General features: G+C 36.1%; 1 protein-coding gene across 1 annotated transcript in view; it reads right to left on the bottom strand.

Moving 5' to 3' along the window:
• The window catches only part of rai14 (retinoic acid induced 14), a 39,910-nt gene extending 24,201 nt beyond the window's left edge, over positions 1 to 15,709 (bottom strand). Inside the window, exons 1-5 of the mRNA XM_065286758.2 lie at positions 15,376 to 15,709; positions 14,635 to 14,706; positions 5,819 to 5,949; positions 872 to 960; positions 710 to 774 (exon numbers count right to left, since the gene is read on the bottom strand). Of these exons, the coding sequence (XP_065142830.1) occupies positions 710 to 774; positions 872 to 960; positions 5,819 to 5,949; positions 14,635 to 14,670 (321 nt within the window). The 5' untranslated portion in view covers positions 14,671 to 14,706; positions 15,376 to 15,709. The remainder of the gene's footprint in view (positions 1 to 709; positions 775 to 871; positions 961 to 5,818; positions 5,950 to 14,634; positions 14,707 to 15,375) is intronic.
• Between the last annotated feature and the right edge of the window lie 1,715 nt (positions 15,710 to 17,424).

Genomic DNA, 17,424 nt, shown 5'->3' with positions numbered 1-17,424 from the left:
TTAAATGCATTGAAGCAACTGCCATGTGATTGGTTGATTAGATAATTGCATTAATGAGAAATTGAACAGGTGTTCCTAATAATCCTTTACGTGAGTGTATATTATCTAATCTAATAAAAAAAAAAATTCAAGTGTACTTTGTGTCTAAATACTTTTGAGCCCCTGTATGACTATTACATTTACATAAGGTGGATCTCTATTGGGCAAAATAAAACCTCTGGAACTATGCTGCCAGCGAAAAGTTTTAGATTTCATTTAGTTTGTTGTGGGCTTACATATTCATGAATATTCACCAACTGACAAGCTTTAAAATCTATACTAGCACCCATTGGTGATCAGAGCTGACAGTTTGTAAAAACATCAGTGAGATATGTGCAGCTTTGCTAGAATCAGATGAAGCCAAACTTGAGCCGCCCACAATAGAGGCTATAGTAGGTAACAGGTGCATCAGGAGACCCTGGGGAGTCTTCAAACGCCCAACCTGCCTACACACATATTTAAACATGACACACTTGCCATGTTTGAGGGCACGCTGTGCAATTGCTGCTTTATGAAAAAACTGGCACACATAGCATGGAGATGCACATGGCTGTTGCTTTCATTAGCATTCAGTCCATCTGTGTGCATACAACTACAGAAATGCTTGTCGCTTCATTATTTGGAAAAATAAGAGTCCTGGAAACACAACTGAATGCCTGAAACGCATTACCTGCATCAACTTTTTGGCACACTCAGGATGGTTGTTTTTGGCAGCATGGTGTAAAGCAGTAAAACCTAAAGTGAAGAGAGGAAAACATGAGTTTCTTTCATTAAGATTCACTGACGTAATGCAAGAAAAAATGTTTACCATAATTGTACTGTTTAAACAAACCTGAAGCATCCTGCAGAGAAACATCAGCTCCGTGAGCAAGAATGACTGCAAGACACTCGGCTTGACCTCGAGCCGCTGCTACATGTAGACTGAGAAGAGAAGAGAAGACAAACTCTGGTAAAACTTGCACCGTGGTTTTTAGATCATTTATAAACTTTGGTAGGTTTTATACAGTAAATAACTAAAAGACAAGTGGAGGCTGACAACATGCTGCAAGTAGAGCTGTTTGTCCTCTAGCAATAGTAAAGCAATCGGGTGTGAATAAGTTACACTGCAGTGTTTCTTTTTCATTCTTTGTAATGGCCGAAGGACAAAGCAGAGAATAAAGCAGTCAAAATATAGTATAAAATCCAGAATTGTTAATATTGAACTGGCTCAGACCTATGAATATATGAAAATAAGTTACTGTGAATAATATCTGTCACCTAGGAAACTGTCTAGAACCATACTATTCTTAATCTGTAGGAAAGCTATGTGGAATTGAAAACATACCAGGGTGAGTAAATGAAAACTTATGAAATGAAAATTCATCTTTGTTGGTTTAAGGGAAATTAAGTCAATCTGCCATTACCTGCAAGATCGTACCTGACAGTTTAACTTATCAATTATTATTATTATTATTATGAGATTATATGGTAACACTTTACAATATGGTTCATTAATTAACATTAGTTAATGTATGGCAGCATCAACGATTCCATTTTTTAATTCGAAGTTCAAGGTTGTGACTTAATTTCGATCTATTTCGATTTATAAGCAGGCTAAAGCACGCACATCAATTTAAATTGGGTGCTCGACCAAAAAAACGTAGTAGTATAATAATGCAAAGTCAGCAACACCAAAGCTCCAAAAGTATCAAAAATATTTATTGTTTAAAAACAATGCATGGCATCAGGTTACGTTTCGAGCACGCTGGCTCTTCATCAGACAAATTAACCCAGCTGATAAACCACTATTTATAAACTTACCCACAGGTAATTAGGCGTCACATGATCATACCTCATTCACAAAAAAATATATATAACAATCACAAGCAGAAATTATCAATGACAAAATACATTAAAGAAAAAAAATTATAATAATAATAATAAAAGAAAACAACTGGAATATGCACAATGCACAAAACAATTTTAACGGTAACAAACATAAATACTTTAAATTGCGTACATATTTACAGCTGATAACCACAAAAATATGAAAAGTATACAATCTCTTACACATTAAAGAAAAGGACGAATATCAAAGTCTTCATTTAAACCGATTTAAAATCGAAATCGTGACACCCTTAAAGATTAATAATTGCTGTATAAGTGCAGTTCATTATTAGTTCATGTTAGCTAATGTAGTTAACTAATGTTAACTAATGAACCTTATTGTAAAGTATAACTGATTATCTTTGTATATCAAGGTAAGATAGGGAGACAGTTTTGAACACAAATTGGACCTTTAAGCGAACTCAGTTTAAACTACCCAGTAGTCCTAAAAATCCAGAGCACCCAAAAAGGGAAATTAAACAGTAGTTAACAGGTTTAAATGTTAATGTTAATACTACTGTTAATGGTGACTGTGGTTGCCTAACATCTTGCTGCATGGAATAGAGAAAGCCATGTGGGTTGGAAATTACATGTGGAGAGTCTTTTGATTTGTCAGAGATGTATCCATAAAGCTACTGTATTTTTTTACACATAATTCTTAGGCCTATATCATTCATTTCATGAACCTCTTTTCTATCATTAGAAAGTGAAAACCAAAAATCACACGAGTGACAATCGGGTCAGTGCAGGGCAAGGCATAAATATTGCGGCTTCAGCCCGGTTCTTTTTATTTTAGTGCAAATATTTTTCATGTCATCTCCAAAATTCCAGGAACAGCTCAACTTCAGAAAACATAACCATCATATTTCCAATACATTTTAAAGCTGCTGCATGACATGTTGAAAAAATTTAATTTTTGGATGCTGGTGCGTGATGAATTCAGAGTCTGAATATGAGACTGAAGCGAGTATTAAACGTGCAACCTGCTACAATAATTTTAATGTTTTTCTGCTTTGTGGACATTTTTGGAGAATCTCAGCTTTCAGGAGGTATGAGACAGGCAAAAAATGGTTCAATTGTGCCTCAGTGATAAATATAAGCTTGTTTTTAATTGGAAAATTCTCAAAAACAATTTTCGAGAACAAATTCATCAAATCTCATCAAATGGCCTTACTCAGTCAGTATTAAAGATATCAAGGTGAACTTTAAAAAATAAATTAAAAAAAAAAAAAAACACTCCACTCCACTTTAAAATAAAATATGCTTATTTTCCAACTCTGCTAGAGTTAAACATTTGATTCTTACAGTTTTGGAATCCATTCAACTTCATTCAGGTCTGGCGCTAGCACTTTTAGCTTAGTTTAGCACAATACATTGAATCTGTTTAGACCAGTGGTTCTCAATCCTGTTCCTGCGGACCCCCTGCTCTGCACATTTTGTATGTATTCCTTATCTAACACACCTGACCCAAATCATCAGCTCATTAGATGAGAGCTCCATGAACTAAGCAAAGTGTGTCGGGTTAGAGAGATATACAAAATGTGCAGAGCAGGGGGTCCCCAGGAACAGGATTGAGAACCACTGGTTTAGACCATTAGCATCGCCCTCAAAAATAACCAAAGAGTTTCAATATTTTTCTTATTTAAAACTTGACTCTTCTGTAGTTACATCGTGTACTAAGACCGACAGAAAATAAAAAGTTGCGATTTTCTAGGCAGATATGGTTAGGAATATACTCTCATTCTGGTGTAATAATCAGTGACTTTGCTGCCGTAACATGGCTGCATAAGGCGTAGTGATATTACGCACTGCCCGAAAATAGTCCCCTGCCATTGAAAGTAACAAAGGGGACTATTTTCATTGATTTTTATTACACCAGAATGAGAGTAGTTACTAGCCATATCTGCCTAAAAAAAAATCACAGCTTTTAATTTTCTGTCAGTCTTAATACACATTGTAACTACAGAAGAGTCAAGTTTTAAACAGGAAAAATATCGAAACTCTTTGGTAATTTTTTTTTGTGATGCTAATGGTCTAATCAGATTTAATGGATTGTGCTAAGCTATGCTAAAAGTGGTAGCGCCAGACCTGAATGAAGCTGAATGGATTCCAAAATGGTAATAATCAAATGTTTAACTCAAGGGGAGCAGGAAAATATGTAAATTTTCAAATAAAGTGGAATGTCCCTTTAATCCAGGTTTTCACAGGCGGGGTCACATACATAACTTATGATTTTCTATGATGATAATATGATGATTCTCTCACAATACTTCACAAGGTAAATGACATGGTCACCAGAGCATATGATTACCAAATCACATGAGGTTTGGCAAATACTGAGCTTCTGTGTTCTGTGTGCGCCTCTCTGGCTCGTGGACCCTCTGAAGAACAAACGCTTCAGTACAATGAACTCCTCAAATGAGCAGATAAGGATTTATTGTGAGCCTATGAGAACGTTTCCGCTCAAGTCATCCTCATACAGAACACTGGAGACTCATTCAGGTCAACAGCTTCGGAGTTCATTATTTACATAGTACAGAGATCAAGCTTATTGCTCTCCATTCACTGGAGCTCATTTATAACAATTCATCTCTAATGTGTGGCTCATGGGAACGTTCCTGTTTGTCCGTCATAGCTGATGAGGATCGCATAAAAAAACGAGTGGTTATTGCTATGACTTTTGCTATTGCTCATACCTTAAACAATTAATAAACTTTGTTCATTGCAACTGAAATTGTGCTGAAACTCTTCTGAATTTTACCTGGCAGACAAAACCAGACAAATTAATCTCATGGACTTAGATGGAAGGATGAACCCAAGCCTTAATATGCATGTACACAAATATCATAGAGGCTAGGGGTGAACCTTTTTAATATAAATTTATAAGAAATTATCTACAACAATCTAGCAATCACCTAACAATACCCAATAAAACTTAGCTAATGCATAGGAAGACTCTGCCAATCCATACAACACCTTAGCATTGTGAAGGCATCAAAATCACAGCTTACAACAAAATCCAGTTTAAGGATATTGCATTAGGTTATTCAATTCTGAACAAGGGAAAGAAAAACACATAACTCACAACAGAGCAAACTAAACATTCCTTCTGGCAAACTAAATCTGGTGAATTCATTTTACGACATATTTTTTAAACATGCAGACATAAAGTTGTAATTATTCAGGTTCAGGCTGCAATAAAAAATAATCCTATTTGTCTTTGCCAAGACAAAGAAACACAGCACACAAACTGCTTTGAACTACTAAAAAATATAATTAGAAACACTTTCTACATTTTCTGAGCAAACAACACACCAAAACAAAGTTTGTGAATAAAAACCATAAAGAGCTCTGAAACCAGCTTAGGTGTTTAGATCCCAAAAATTTGCATTGCACATTATAATTGGTTCCCACAGCTCAACTGGTAGACCATGGCACTAGGAATTCCAAGACTATGGGTTAGAATCCCAGGGAGCATACAAACCAATTAAATGCATCCTAAATGCACTGCAAATGGATTTGGGAAAAAAGCTAAACGCATAAAATGTAAATGTTTAAACTGCATGCCCAGCATAAACAAACTGAAACATTCAAATCTAAACATCTGTGCGCCTATAATTATAAAAGGGGAAATTAATGCTTAAATAAATGGAATGTAACAAAAAGCTGACATGCGAACGATGGATGACTGGTTTGGTTAACATTTAATTTCCGCTGCTACATAAACACACTGATGAAAGAATGAAAAAACACAATCCACTTCTTTTCTTCTTTACTCTAAACACTCACATACAGTACAAACACATTTTATGCACATCACAAATAGACTGCAGAAAATAGAGGTCAGTGTTTAGATCAATAGGAAAGAGAGCGTGTAATGTAACCTCTGTAGTACACAGTTCCCGGTACTCACGCAGATTTGCCTTCGCTGTCAAATTTAGTGGGACATGCTCCTTTCTTCGAGAGGAAGGAAGTGACTTTGTCAGCCTCCCCATGCTCCACTGCACTGAGGAGACGCTCATCATTCTTGTTCCATTCATGGGTCTAAAAAGGAAAAAAGTTTACATTATTATTATTAAATCATTCTTGAATAACAGAAAAATGCTGCAAAGTATTTTCACTAGTATTGCAAAACACAAGACCTCATGTTTTTGTTTAAGTCACATGTTGTGCCCATACTTTGTTATATTTTATATACATAAGAGTATGGAATCTGGTACGTTACTTACATCCTATAATATGAAACTCCTTTCTCATCCCTATATAGAATCTGGTTTTGTAACTTTTTGTAAAAAAAATACACCAGTTTAAAGTCTTGTAATATTATTTGTTGTTTTATTAAAATGTTCAAGTTTAACATTCAAGTTAAATTTTTACATTCAAGTTTACAGTTGCAACATCCTCAGCTTGTTAACCAACCATAAATGTCCTCAACCCACTTTCACATTTGTCTTTATCTGCAAGCTTTATGAGCACTTACAAAAAATCAAAACTCAAAGAACAATGGGTCTCATTCACTAAGCATGCGTACGCACAAATTTGTTCGTAAAATGTGCGTACAGACGTTTTAACTTACAAATCACGATTCAACAAAAACTTTCATACGAAAATTTATTTTAAATGTATGCAAAAACGTAACACCACATGGCGCAATAATCATAAACAAGGAAAAAGAACCCTATAATATATATCTGTGTTATATATTTTATATATTTTTTCCTTGTTTATGATTATTGCGTGTGTGTGGTCTAAGTTGTTCTTACATTTTTGAATACATTTAAAATAAATTTTAGTATTATGAAAAGTCTAAAAAGTTAAAAAGTCTGTAAACAAAGTTTATGAAAAAATTTGTCCATACGCATGCTTAGTGAATGAGACCCAATGGTTGTCATATTTGGGAAAAATTTAAATGAAATAAAAAGACAATGCTTACACCCACAAATCCACACAAAAGAAGCTGGTCAAAGCCAGCATATGTAACAACTCATAAAAGCAACTGAATTTCACATAAAATTTACAGCCCTCCCATAGGGAATAAAATGCCTGTGGCATGAATCGTTCTTCCAGTTCTTTTGTACCTCACAGGCAATACAGGAACTAATGAACTACTTTCCTTAAAAGGGCTTATTCACAGCTAAAACAAAGCTAACCAAGAAAAAAACATTTAAAAAATGTGTCATTGTGCTGTGCATTACAGAGAAAGTTATGTTAAAAGCAGAACCCAACATAACCTCTTTGAAAGTTCTTGACAATGAACACATTTTAAAAAATCAGAAGTACTGAAAAGGTTGACAGATTTTAATAAAAACCTAAACAGTAATTGCTTTCAATCGAGTCGAGCAAAAGCGAGGCACTAAAGCAGCAACCTAAGGTCAGTCGACAAAAACACAGAGGCCGCTGCTAGTCTGTTACTACTTTTAAAATGCTGTGTATGTAATACTACACGACCCAGAATAAACCAAGCACTATATCTAGAAACTGTTTGACTTTGGCCTACTATCTGCAATCAGCTAATGCCATATAAAATCAAACCACAAAACAAAAGAACGTTTGTAAAAGACAGGCATTTGTAAAGAAGCAGGGTTTGATTGAGCCTCTATGCCACCACATTTAAGGGCACTCAAACAGCATTAGCAGTGATTTTCTGAAGAATGTATTGACTGATACTCCACTTTCAACACAGATGAGTCGGGAAAATCGATATGGCTCTGTGAAAATCCCTCTGATGACTAAATCTAGATCATATTTTCATTTTGTTTTAAGTATTATTTGTAGAGCAGATGATGGGCTTGCTTGTTGAACTTGCATGCATAGACACACAGCTAGATAGTTTTACAAGCATGCCAAAAGTCATTGCCATGCCTTTAAAACAGCCCCAGCAAAATCCAAGTACATTGTTGTTCTCCATTTAACATTTTAGCGATTCATTAATTCATTTTTAGAATTACTATAAACTAATGTAACTTTATTAGTTAATACATTAAAAAAAAAAATGATTAGATATCGTCTCAGTTTTAAACAAAAATTATTCTCATTGACCACACAGATCTGTATATTATTGGCTGTGGGAACACTGCCCCGATGTGACATTTGTAACACATTAAAAACTTGGGACTATAGAATATTAAAAACTTAATGAGAATTTACATTAAGCCTTCTGAAGAACCAAAAGCAAGATTCAGCCATAGGCTAGAGATTTTCTTTTTTTCATGGTGGGTCTTTGCACAAACAGGAAACACTTAACATTATCTCAAAAGAGCCTGTAGGAGTAAATAACCACTGGAAAACAGACACGCATGGCACAAACACTACCTCCGCCCATCATTCAGAGTAAGCATTTGACTTTAATCTGATAAAAAGTCAACTTCAGTCAAGTAATATAGGGCTTGAAGCAAAACAAGTGGTTTACATCAAACAGTTTTCATTTTAATTTGTGTTATCTATTCATAAACATATGCCGTTAACTAACCACGACAGTGCAAGGCAAGGAAGTTAATACATATAAGACAATCATAATTTAATCAAAGGGGCTTTTATGTACTGCATTTTTAATTGCTCTATCATTAAAAGCTTATATACACTGCTTTACCTCCCGCAAATTAAATAAACATTTAGATAACGTTTCTTCACATATTGCAAGACAATGTAGGCGTGTTGCCAAGTTGTGACCTTTGTACTTGATATGTCATGCCTAATGTTTTCATTATACCGGCCCTAATGCTAAATCAAACATGAGGCCTTTCTTTGGATTTCATGTACAAGACGTGTGCCAAATGTGCAGAACAGAAAACTTAGTGGTGATGAATGGGTTCGCGTTGCCTGTTCCTGTACATAAGCCAACTGTATCTAATACTGATATACCACGTTAGACCATGTGAACTAGCTGTTTGAATGCTTGGCTTAGAAACTAATGGTGTCTCGAATTCGAAAGCTGAGGCAGAACACCTTGAGAAAAGACTGGACTATGACCTCTTATCACACGCCTGTCTGTTCAAGCTTGGCTCTTACAATGTTCTGCATCTCAGCCATTACATTTAGTTGTACCGCTGAAACTTGGTTCGCTTTTCTTTTTTGATTGTTGTTCCTTTAATTGTGAAAAAAAGATTTTAGCAACTTTACAGGACATTATTAAATGAAAAAAGCTACTTTAAGCATAACATTTTCAAACCCCTTTCAAAATGTATTCCTATCCTAAATCTTAATCTAATTTGTACAAACTGTATTTGTCCATTCAACCAGCCCTCTAGCAGCGATGCCAGTTCAGGAGGGTGAAAGTACACCGAAGACATAATCCTCCTCTTAATCTCATTATTAGATTTTCAGACATATGGCATATTGATAAACCCCCAGTGGACAGGGAATAAGTGCTTGTAACAGAGGCTCTGGATATCCATTCAGTGTTTTTACCATTAACAAGGTCTGAATGCTCGAAACTGTGGAGAGCGGCTTCAGAGATATGAAACCTGAGAAATTCTTCAGTTCAGATTCACGTCTATGGTTTTGGTAAAAAACAACAACAGCTGTTAAAGTCTCTTTGCAGCTCCACAAGGAATGGGGCATTTATCATGTTTTCACACAACATTGAGAACCATTGTACACCTTCCACACTATAAATGCACACTACAGTCATATAACCAACAAACCACCTTCTTCATACAAAACCTGGATATTTTAGTGAGTCTCCATGGTGTTAAAAAAAAGTTAAGAAATGAGCACACCATATAAGATCAAAGCTCTGGTGCAATACCTATTCTGCCACAAAATGCTGGACCAGCGGTGCAACTGTGGATTAACCTAGAAATAAATCACAAAGATGTTGTCTAAGCCCACAATATAGCAGACCTGAATAATATAAGGGGAAGTATCTCTGGCTCTGGGAAGTAACTTAGTAGTTACACTTTCAGGATCTTCTAATGTCAACCATATGAACCTTGTATGAAACAATGCATCTTTGCAAATAAACTAAAGCTGAAACTGCCTGAAGTATTCCGGTGTAGAGTATTGCATTAGTCTTACTAGATATAAGGATTAAAAACCCAAAAACCACATGACTTGTTAGATGTTCTGCAAACAAACATACATAGATCTGCCATACATAAACAACTTAATCTAAGTCTGAAAATGATCATATTTTACTAAATTCATCCTATCAAAAAATGATGTTCAATTTTTGGATTTAAACTTGAATTCTGAAAAACAGATTTCTCATTTTATCTGATTTTATCTTTTTTTCGACGGTCTAAAACAGTATATAAACCCGAATAAAAATCGCTGTCTCTTACAGTTTATGATGCTTCAGCAGCTGACACTGTTTGTTGCAGGTATGCAAGTTCAGTAAGAAATATTTATGGTAAGTACGTTTTCTCAACTCACTTTGCAAAACATTTTCATTTTTGTTAAAACATGACACAAACACTCTAACAGCGGTTTCTTTGAGTGCTCCTTATCCAAGGTTAGCAGACAGAGTGCACCAGTTTAGGGACACATGTGTGTGCTGTACAGCAATTGCAACTAATGTCAACTCAGGCGCTGAGGTTAAGAGGAGAGATGTGTTGGGGCTAGCGTTAGTTAATCTCTAGAAGCTGGGCAGCTGGGTCTAGGCTAATACAGAAACCCTCTTCTTAGTATGTATACACGCTGTGCCCATTCTCATCCGCTTTACCACACTGCTGCCAGATTGCCTTTGATTGGTTGTCTGGGGCATTTTCTGGGATTATCTGCTTAGCTGTGATTGGTACTTGACATAATGAATGATACTCCTGTAAACAAACTGAGTACACAGAGGGTTTGTAAAATGATATAGGGACAATTCTAAAATGTGATATGAATCGATGGACAAACTAAGAATTTTCTCAGTCTGATAAAATCTTGCAACATGTTTGGACAAATGGTTCACTTTCAACAATATTATTTTTAGTAATCACTTTGATGTTGGCACAACCAAACATATGCAACAGAATTAACACTTGGCACTGTCAATAAAAGGTGCTATTTATAAGGCAACCTACTTTAGGAAATGGTACGGGACAGTAACCTATGACCAGGGTAGACCATGATACACTCCTGTTAAGGTTTAAATTAAGCAGAGATCGACTGTACGTATGAAAGGTGTCAGTCTATGACAAACGATAAAGAGATTAGCATTAAGGCAGTTTAATACAGTAAGTTGGCGAGGGGAAAGGGGTCATCCTTGTGTTCTTACTGGCATTTTACATGACCACATTTCACTAATGCATTTTTGCTGTTCATTTACAAAAATATGTGTTTTGGGGTCCGACAAACTTTGAAAACATGTTTCAAAGTGCACTTTTACCATGCACCCAAAAATGGATCATTTTCGTCATCAGAAGAGTAAAGAGTATACACACTGCCGGATTTCTGAAATTTTCGCATTTAGCATGCACCTAGAGGAGAATGTAGTCTGTGTAGCCCAGGAGATGCATTGCATTTTGTCGCAATGCGAATGCATGGTACGTCTGTGTACACATACGAAGTGTAAAGTGTACATAAACTATACTTTGGAAGGCTGTGCGTTCAACCGTGCACATACGTTTGCATACAAGTAAAAACTGACTATACTCCGTGCTTAAAGAAGATTGTGTATGTGCGCAGGCGCATATTACTTCTTTACAACGTAACTACTAGCCTAGCACCCATAATACAGCGTTTAGTTGCTTTAGTAGTTCTAGATCTTTTCCGTTTTTTGTACAATTGTTGTTAGGCCAAAGTAACCTCACTTTAGAACACATGACTGTGAAAATTTCTACAGGGCCTGTGAAATAGCATAGACTCTGATTCAACACACAAAATAAATAATGCAGAGGAGACATTAGCCTCTACCATTTGAGGTCATACAGTGTGAGAAAGGTTTCTGTGTTTTACCCTCACATGGAAGAGACCCTGTTTTTAATCCCCTGGCAGTCATATCTTACTGATGAGGTAATTCAACAAGGTTTTCAAAGCACCGAGAGCACTGCTAACCTTATCAACATCCTGACAACCGTACCTCCCTCCTCCGCAAGTAACTTTTTCCCAGAATAGATAAACTGACCTAGGGTGAAACTAAAACACTATTAACAAAACTGTGATGCCCTTACGTTTTCATGCAGTCTCAAGTTCGGTGTGAGGAGTAAAATCACTCCTTATCTTCCTTGACAGCTCGAGATAGATTTCAGAGAGGGTTTCATCATGCTGAAGGTTGCAGTTAATGCACAAAAAGGCTGGAGTAGGGACACTAATTAAGTGCTGTGGACATGACTGCATTCCAGATAAGATCAATCCAGCCTGCTGGGAGCCTTGCAGTGAATTGACTTTTGGCAGTAGAAAAGGTTTGGCAGTAAAGAAACCATTTGAATAGGTTTAACTTCACATTAACATTGGAAATTGGAATTAATATTCAATTTAAGTGTTACATATAATATCCAGAAGTGTGCTAAATGATGCCTTCTCTAAACACTAGTAAACAATTATCTATTAACCCTGCCAAGGAAAACCACAAAAGGGAAAATGACACAACTAACAAACACAAATCAAGGTCGTTTTCATTTCCTTTTCATTACTATCAACTTCCTACAAATAACCGAGTACAAATCAGAACAACTAGAAACATCTTTGTCTAGTAAACAGAATAATAGTGCATGGCCTTTTATAAAAATATACTGCTTGTACACTTTCACTCTTTTTATATTTTTCTTGTTCAAATGTAATATGCAGTCCCTTGCTATAAGCAAACAATGCATGCAGCCAAGATACACCACATACATAAAAAAAAACATTTATTTTGCATTGTATTCATATTGTGTATTCTAATTTAATGTAACTAATAAGTTAAGACAATAAGGAACCCTATTAATAATAATGTAAATGTAAGCCTTTAGTACATTGTTGGCTAACATCTAGTCTTATGTGAAGCGTAAATTTAAAAACTTTGGGCAGTAGTAGAGCAGCTTTTCCAAATGTTTTCTCAATGACTTAAGCAGACCCTCCAGTAAAATATGCTCAACTCTCAAGTGAGTCCATGAGAAGATAAAAGAGAGTTCTCATCATGTTAACATAACAAAATTAGCTATGTGTCTGCGATTGGTTTGTTTGCACAAAAGGTCTATTCTGGTCCCCTTAAGTGGATGAAAGAAGTCAAATAATATTGCTATCCCACTAAGATAAAACACATCTGTTCTACAGCAAGCTGTTCTTGATGTAACTTTAAACTTACACTGGAGAGGAATTTTATGCCACCCTGAACAAGAGGCTAGAAAAGGGATTTTATGATACTCTTGACTTGAACATGCCACAAATGCCAACATGCAAATAGCACTCTCTCTATCTGTCTCTGTTGTGCATTGCTCTGTTGCCGCCGGTACGCCATGAATGTTCAAATAGGGTAACAACACACTGTTGATAGAGTAATATCACTATAACAAGAACTTGGCAATGAGCTAGTCTTATAAGTATTTATCCTGGCAGCTCTGATCCCCTGTTCTGCTCAAGAATGAAAGTCTGGCCTTACATGAAAATTCCTGTACAGTTGTGAACTGACACACAAAACCTAAAATAGAATCAAGAGGATATTTTTCGCTTGTTCTGTAATCACCTCTTCTTCCACAGAACACCGTTTATGGCCAAGTACTGAAACAAGATGCTTGATTGGTGATGATATGGGTTACAAGCAACACTACAGGCAGAAGTGATGATAAAAGGCAGCTAAAAGCAACAAAAACAAACACTGGCGAAGGGTGTTTAGAGGTTCTTGTTTACCCAAATCAAACAAACTGAATAACAACTAAACAAACGACTCGATTACTTTTACAACAGTACAACACAATCCTCTGGTGTAGTTTTATTTACCACATCTTAAATAAGTGTGCACAAAAAGACATCTTTGCAATGCTTCAGCAACAGCCAGGCATTGCAATTTGATATCTTTATACAATTATGGCAAAGCATTGTTCCTAGGCAACCAAATGATTGTGCAACCTACACCACCATTTACTAAACATTAAAAACATTGCAACCTCCATACAAGCAGAAAAATCTGCATTATTACGAGCTGTAAATGTGGCTATGGTGAGCTTGGTCTTAACATGCACATTGCTGAAAATGCCATTGTGACCATAGGTTGGCAGAAAGTATAAAACACCCTGCTTAGTGCAGTGGTTTGATGATCACACACAATTTCACAATTATTATTATCTGCTTACTCAGCGTAAGCAGTAGTGATTTAGCAAGCCAAAACACGCAATTAAATACAATAACGTCTCATTTGAGCACATTCCTATACTGTAGACTGGAACTGATGTTGTACTATTGGTTTAGAAATGACTGCTGAATCACATCTGGTGGAAGGAAGTTCCTGGGGTTTTTTTTCCTTTATTTGGCAGTGAGGCAATTCTCAGTTTTAAGATTATACTCCCAGTCATGAGTCAGTCATAAAACTAAAGTTTCAGACATTGTGACTGATCGTGAGTCATTCACTTGCCGTGTCCTTAAAAAAAAACTCACAGAAACTCAACGAAGTATCGCCTTACATTTCAAATAAATGAAAACAGGTATCCAAAACATAGTTCTCATAAAAACATTACTTACATGTGAAGATACGGTGTGGCTGGTATTAGATTATATCTATTAAATCTAGTGTTAGACAAAATTTGTGTAGGACCAACACTACTCACTTCTCAAACCAATCTCTTTCATCATCAGATGGACACTAGGTCAAGTTATATTTGTACTTACATCACTCTTCCTAAACTTTGCCTTCAGGCTCTTCATATTAGTCCATTCAGATTTCAGCTGATCCCAAAAGTCCTGGATAAAATCAAACTTTGGTAAGTTGTACACACAGACATACACACACTCCAAAGCAAACTGTAGCTTAACACAGCGGAAACTAAGAATCAGAACTGCACTGTTATTAATGGCAAAAAACCCGGACGAAATCTTTGGAGGCAAAACACAGAGATGGATCAAGTTACAGTAGCAGTGTTATTGCCATTCACTATGCTTGAATCAGATGTGTAGACTACTGTGTGACTATACTGTACGTGTTAACGCATAAAGTGTTCTCTTTAAAGTTGTACAAAAAGTTAAAGAGGGTGTGAGAAGTCCAGACTCTTGCTGATATCAAAAAATAAACATAAACAGTACTCTCTGGTATTCCTGGATCTTCTTGGGAAGTCTCAGGAAACCGAAATGTTTAGATGGAGCGAAGCCACCAACAAGATAAGAAAAGCAAACAGGACAGAAGCGCGCGCTTCAATGAGAAACAATAGCAACACTGTGTCCAGTTATAGCTGACAGGAATGATGATTGTAAACAAAACTGGCACGTTAATGTAGCAATGTAGCGAAAATACACTTTATTATGTAGCGTAGAAAATGACGTTAGACCGCTACATGACACGTTCTACTAAGTTTTCACGTGAAATTAAAACTATGTTAAAATGTGTAAGAAAAAATAAAAGCTTTCTGCACTTACCCACTTTGCAAAAGTTAAGCCGCACAAACAAACAGACCTCAGGGGATTGTTGCTAACAGACTTTTCCCAGTTGAATTTAGGGCTTTAGATACATTTAAGTGACTGTTGGATATAACAACAAAACGGTTGTAAATGTGAGAAGTGGGCTAGTGAGAAGAAACCAGCAGCAAAGTTATTCACCGACAAAATCCATTCAAGCGGGGCTCGCCTCGCGCTGCCTCTGATTGTTCCCCGGGCAGATAGAGTGACGTCACCATCGAGGTGTCCTCGTGACTGCCGAGTTTACTGTATCATATCTGTTGATTATTTTATTGTGAATCTTATGCTTTTATATGGTACATTTAAAATACATAATATATAGAGAGTAACTTTAAACTATTAAAAGGTATTTATGGCTGATGTCTTGTTGTTGTTGTTGTTGTTGTTTATAGACTCTTTTACATTTAAAAAAAATAAAATACTGTCAATATTGTATTTATTTGTTTTATATTAATTTTTCATTTTTTTTCTGTAAACCCATTTCCTTTATAACCTGTTAGTATTCTTACGTGTTTAAACTTCCAACAAGTTGAATATGGGCATACACTAGACGTGTTTTATTTAACTGTACCTCACACTTTTTTCAATGCTATGCATAGTGTTCGCCAACAATTTTACAGATTCCGATTACAGATATTTTGGATGCTTCCCACACAGAACATGTTATGACAGAAATTGTCACCATGGTTACGTAAAGGCATGTTAAATACACAAGGTTTATCATATCAGGATTAACAAACATCCGCGATTGCCCAAGAGCAAATATCTGTACGATCCTGTACTGTATGCTGTTTATAGAAGTGGTGACATACTGATATGCAGTAGCCTAATTTAAATGGGGACCACAAGTGTCCTCAGGGTCTAAAGCCAAACGTGAGGACAAACTCGATAATGACCTACAACCCAATGCAGCTGTGCTCGAGTGAGAGCGCCGCGCGGCGGTCAAGTTTAACCTTAACCTCTACAAGAGTACAGCCCTGAAAACATACAACAGAGGCCAAAAGTGATGCTCTTAATGCGACCTAAACAAAACTTCCAAAAATTAAGCATAGGCTTAAATTTACTAGAGTTGGTTATTTATGTTCTCTCTTGGCCTCGATCATTCATCATATGTATTATTCTTTTTCACAGTCTATAGAGTAGGTATCCCAGATTTACATTTCACTACAGGTTGTATTTTCATATAACGGTGTAGGCCTATGTGACACATAAACAATGTGAATCTCTTGAAAAAAATAAATTTGCTACTGAAAGATCACTTGCTTAACCTCAAAAGCATTGTTACTTTTTTGTTTAATTGTGGCTTTCATTTTACAATTTTCTGTGGTGATATAGTATTAAGTACTAGACTGACCAGCAGCACAGCACAAAGCTTCAACACATTTGTGGTCACACAAAACCAAAAGAAAAACACCCATCCCATGCCTCTTTGATGTGGTGGGTCTTTGCTTTGGTGGTCTATATTGCCTCAAGTGACAGAGAAATGAAAAAACAAAACAATACATTTTAACAGAGTGTATTTAGATGCATTGTTATGAAAAGATTATTTTAAAATGAAAAACATATTAGAATCAACACAGCCCCAAGCAAAATAAAACTTAGCATCTTCGGTCTACACAGTACTGAATAATTAGCATCTGTACCAAAGCCATGTGATTCTGCATAATTATTTTATTCTTCAAGGAGGAAAAGCAGTTTTCTTTGTTTCATATTGTTTGTTCCAAACATATCATTATTTACCAATATACTAGTTTTTGCCCTCAGCACCTCTCACCCTATTGTTATAAATAGGGTACAGTTAACATAAACCAACACTTCACGTCAAGTTGCATGTACAGTAGATTCCACTGAGCTGGCAATAATGCACTTACGCCAATATGTATGTCACAAACCAGTGGGATGAGGGTCAGCTTTTCATCATAAGATTTCCTAGGCTCAAAATATCTCATTAAAGAGCCCAAAGGTTTGCACAGTTCACCATGTTCCTTTATTAAATGCTGCATCTGCAGC

Source organism: Paramisgurnus dabryanus, chromosome 18, assembly GCF_030506205.2.
Source record: "Paramisgurnus dabryanus chromosome 18, PD_genome_1.1, whole genome shotgun sequence".
Lineage (NCBI taxonomy): Eukaryota > Metazoa > Chordata > Actinopteri > Cypriniformes > Cobitidae > Paramisgurnus > Paramisgurnus dabryanus.
Note: the sequence above shows the minus strand (reverse complement) of the source record. Positions and strands in the feature narration are given on the sequence as shown.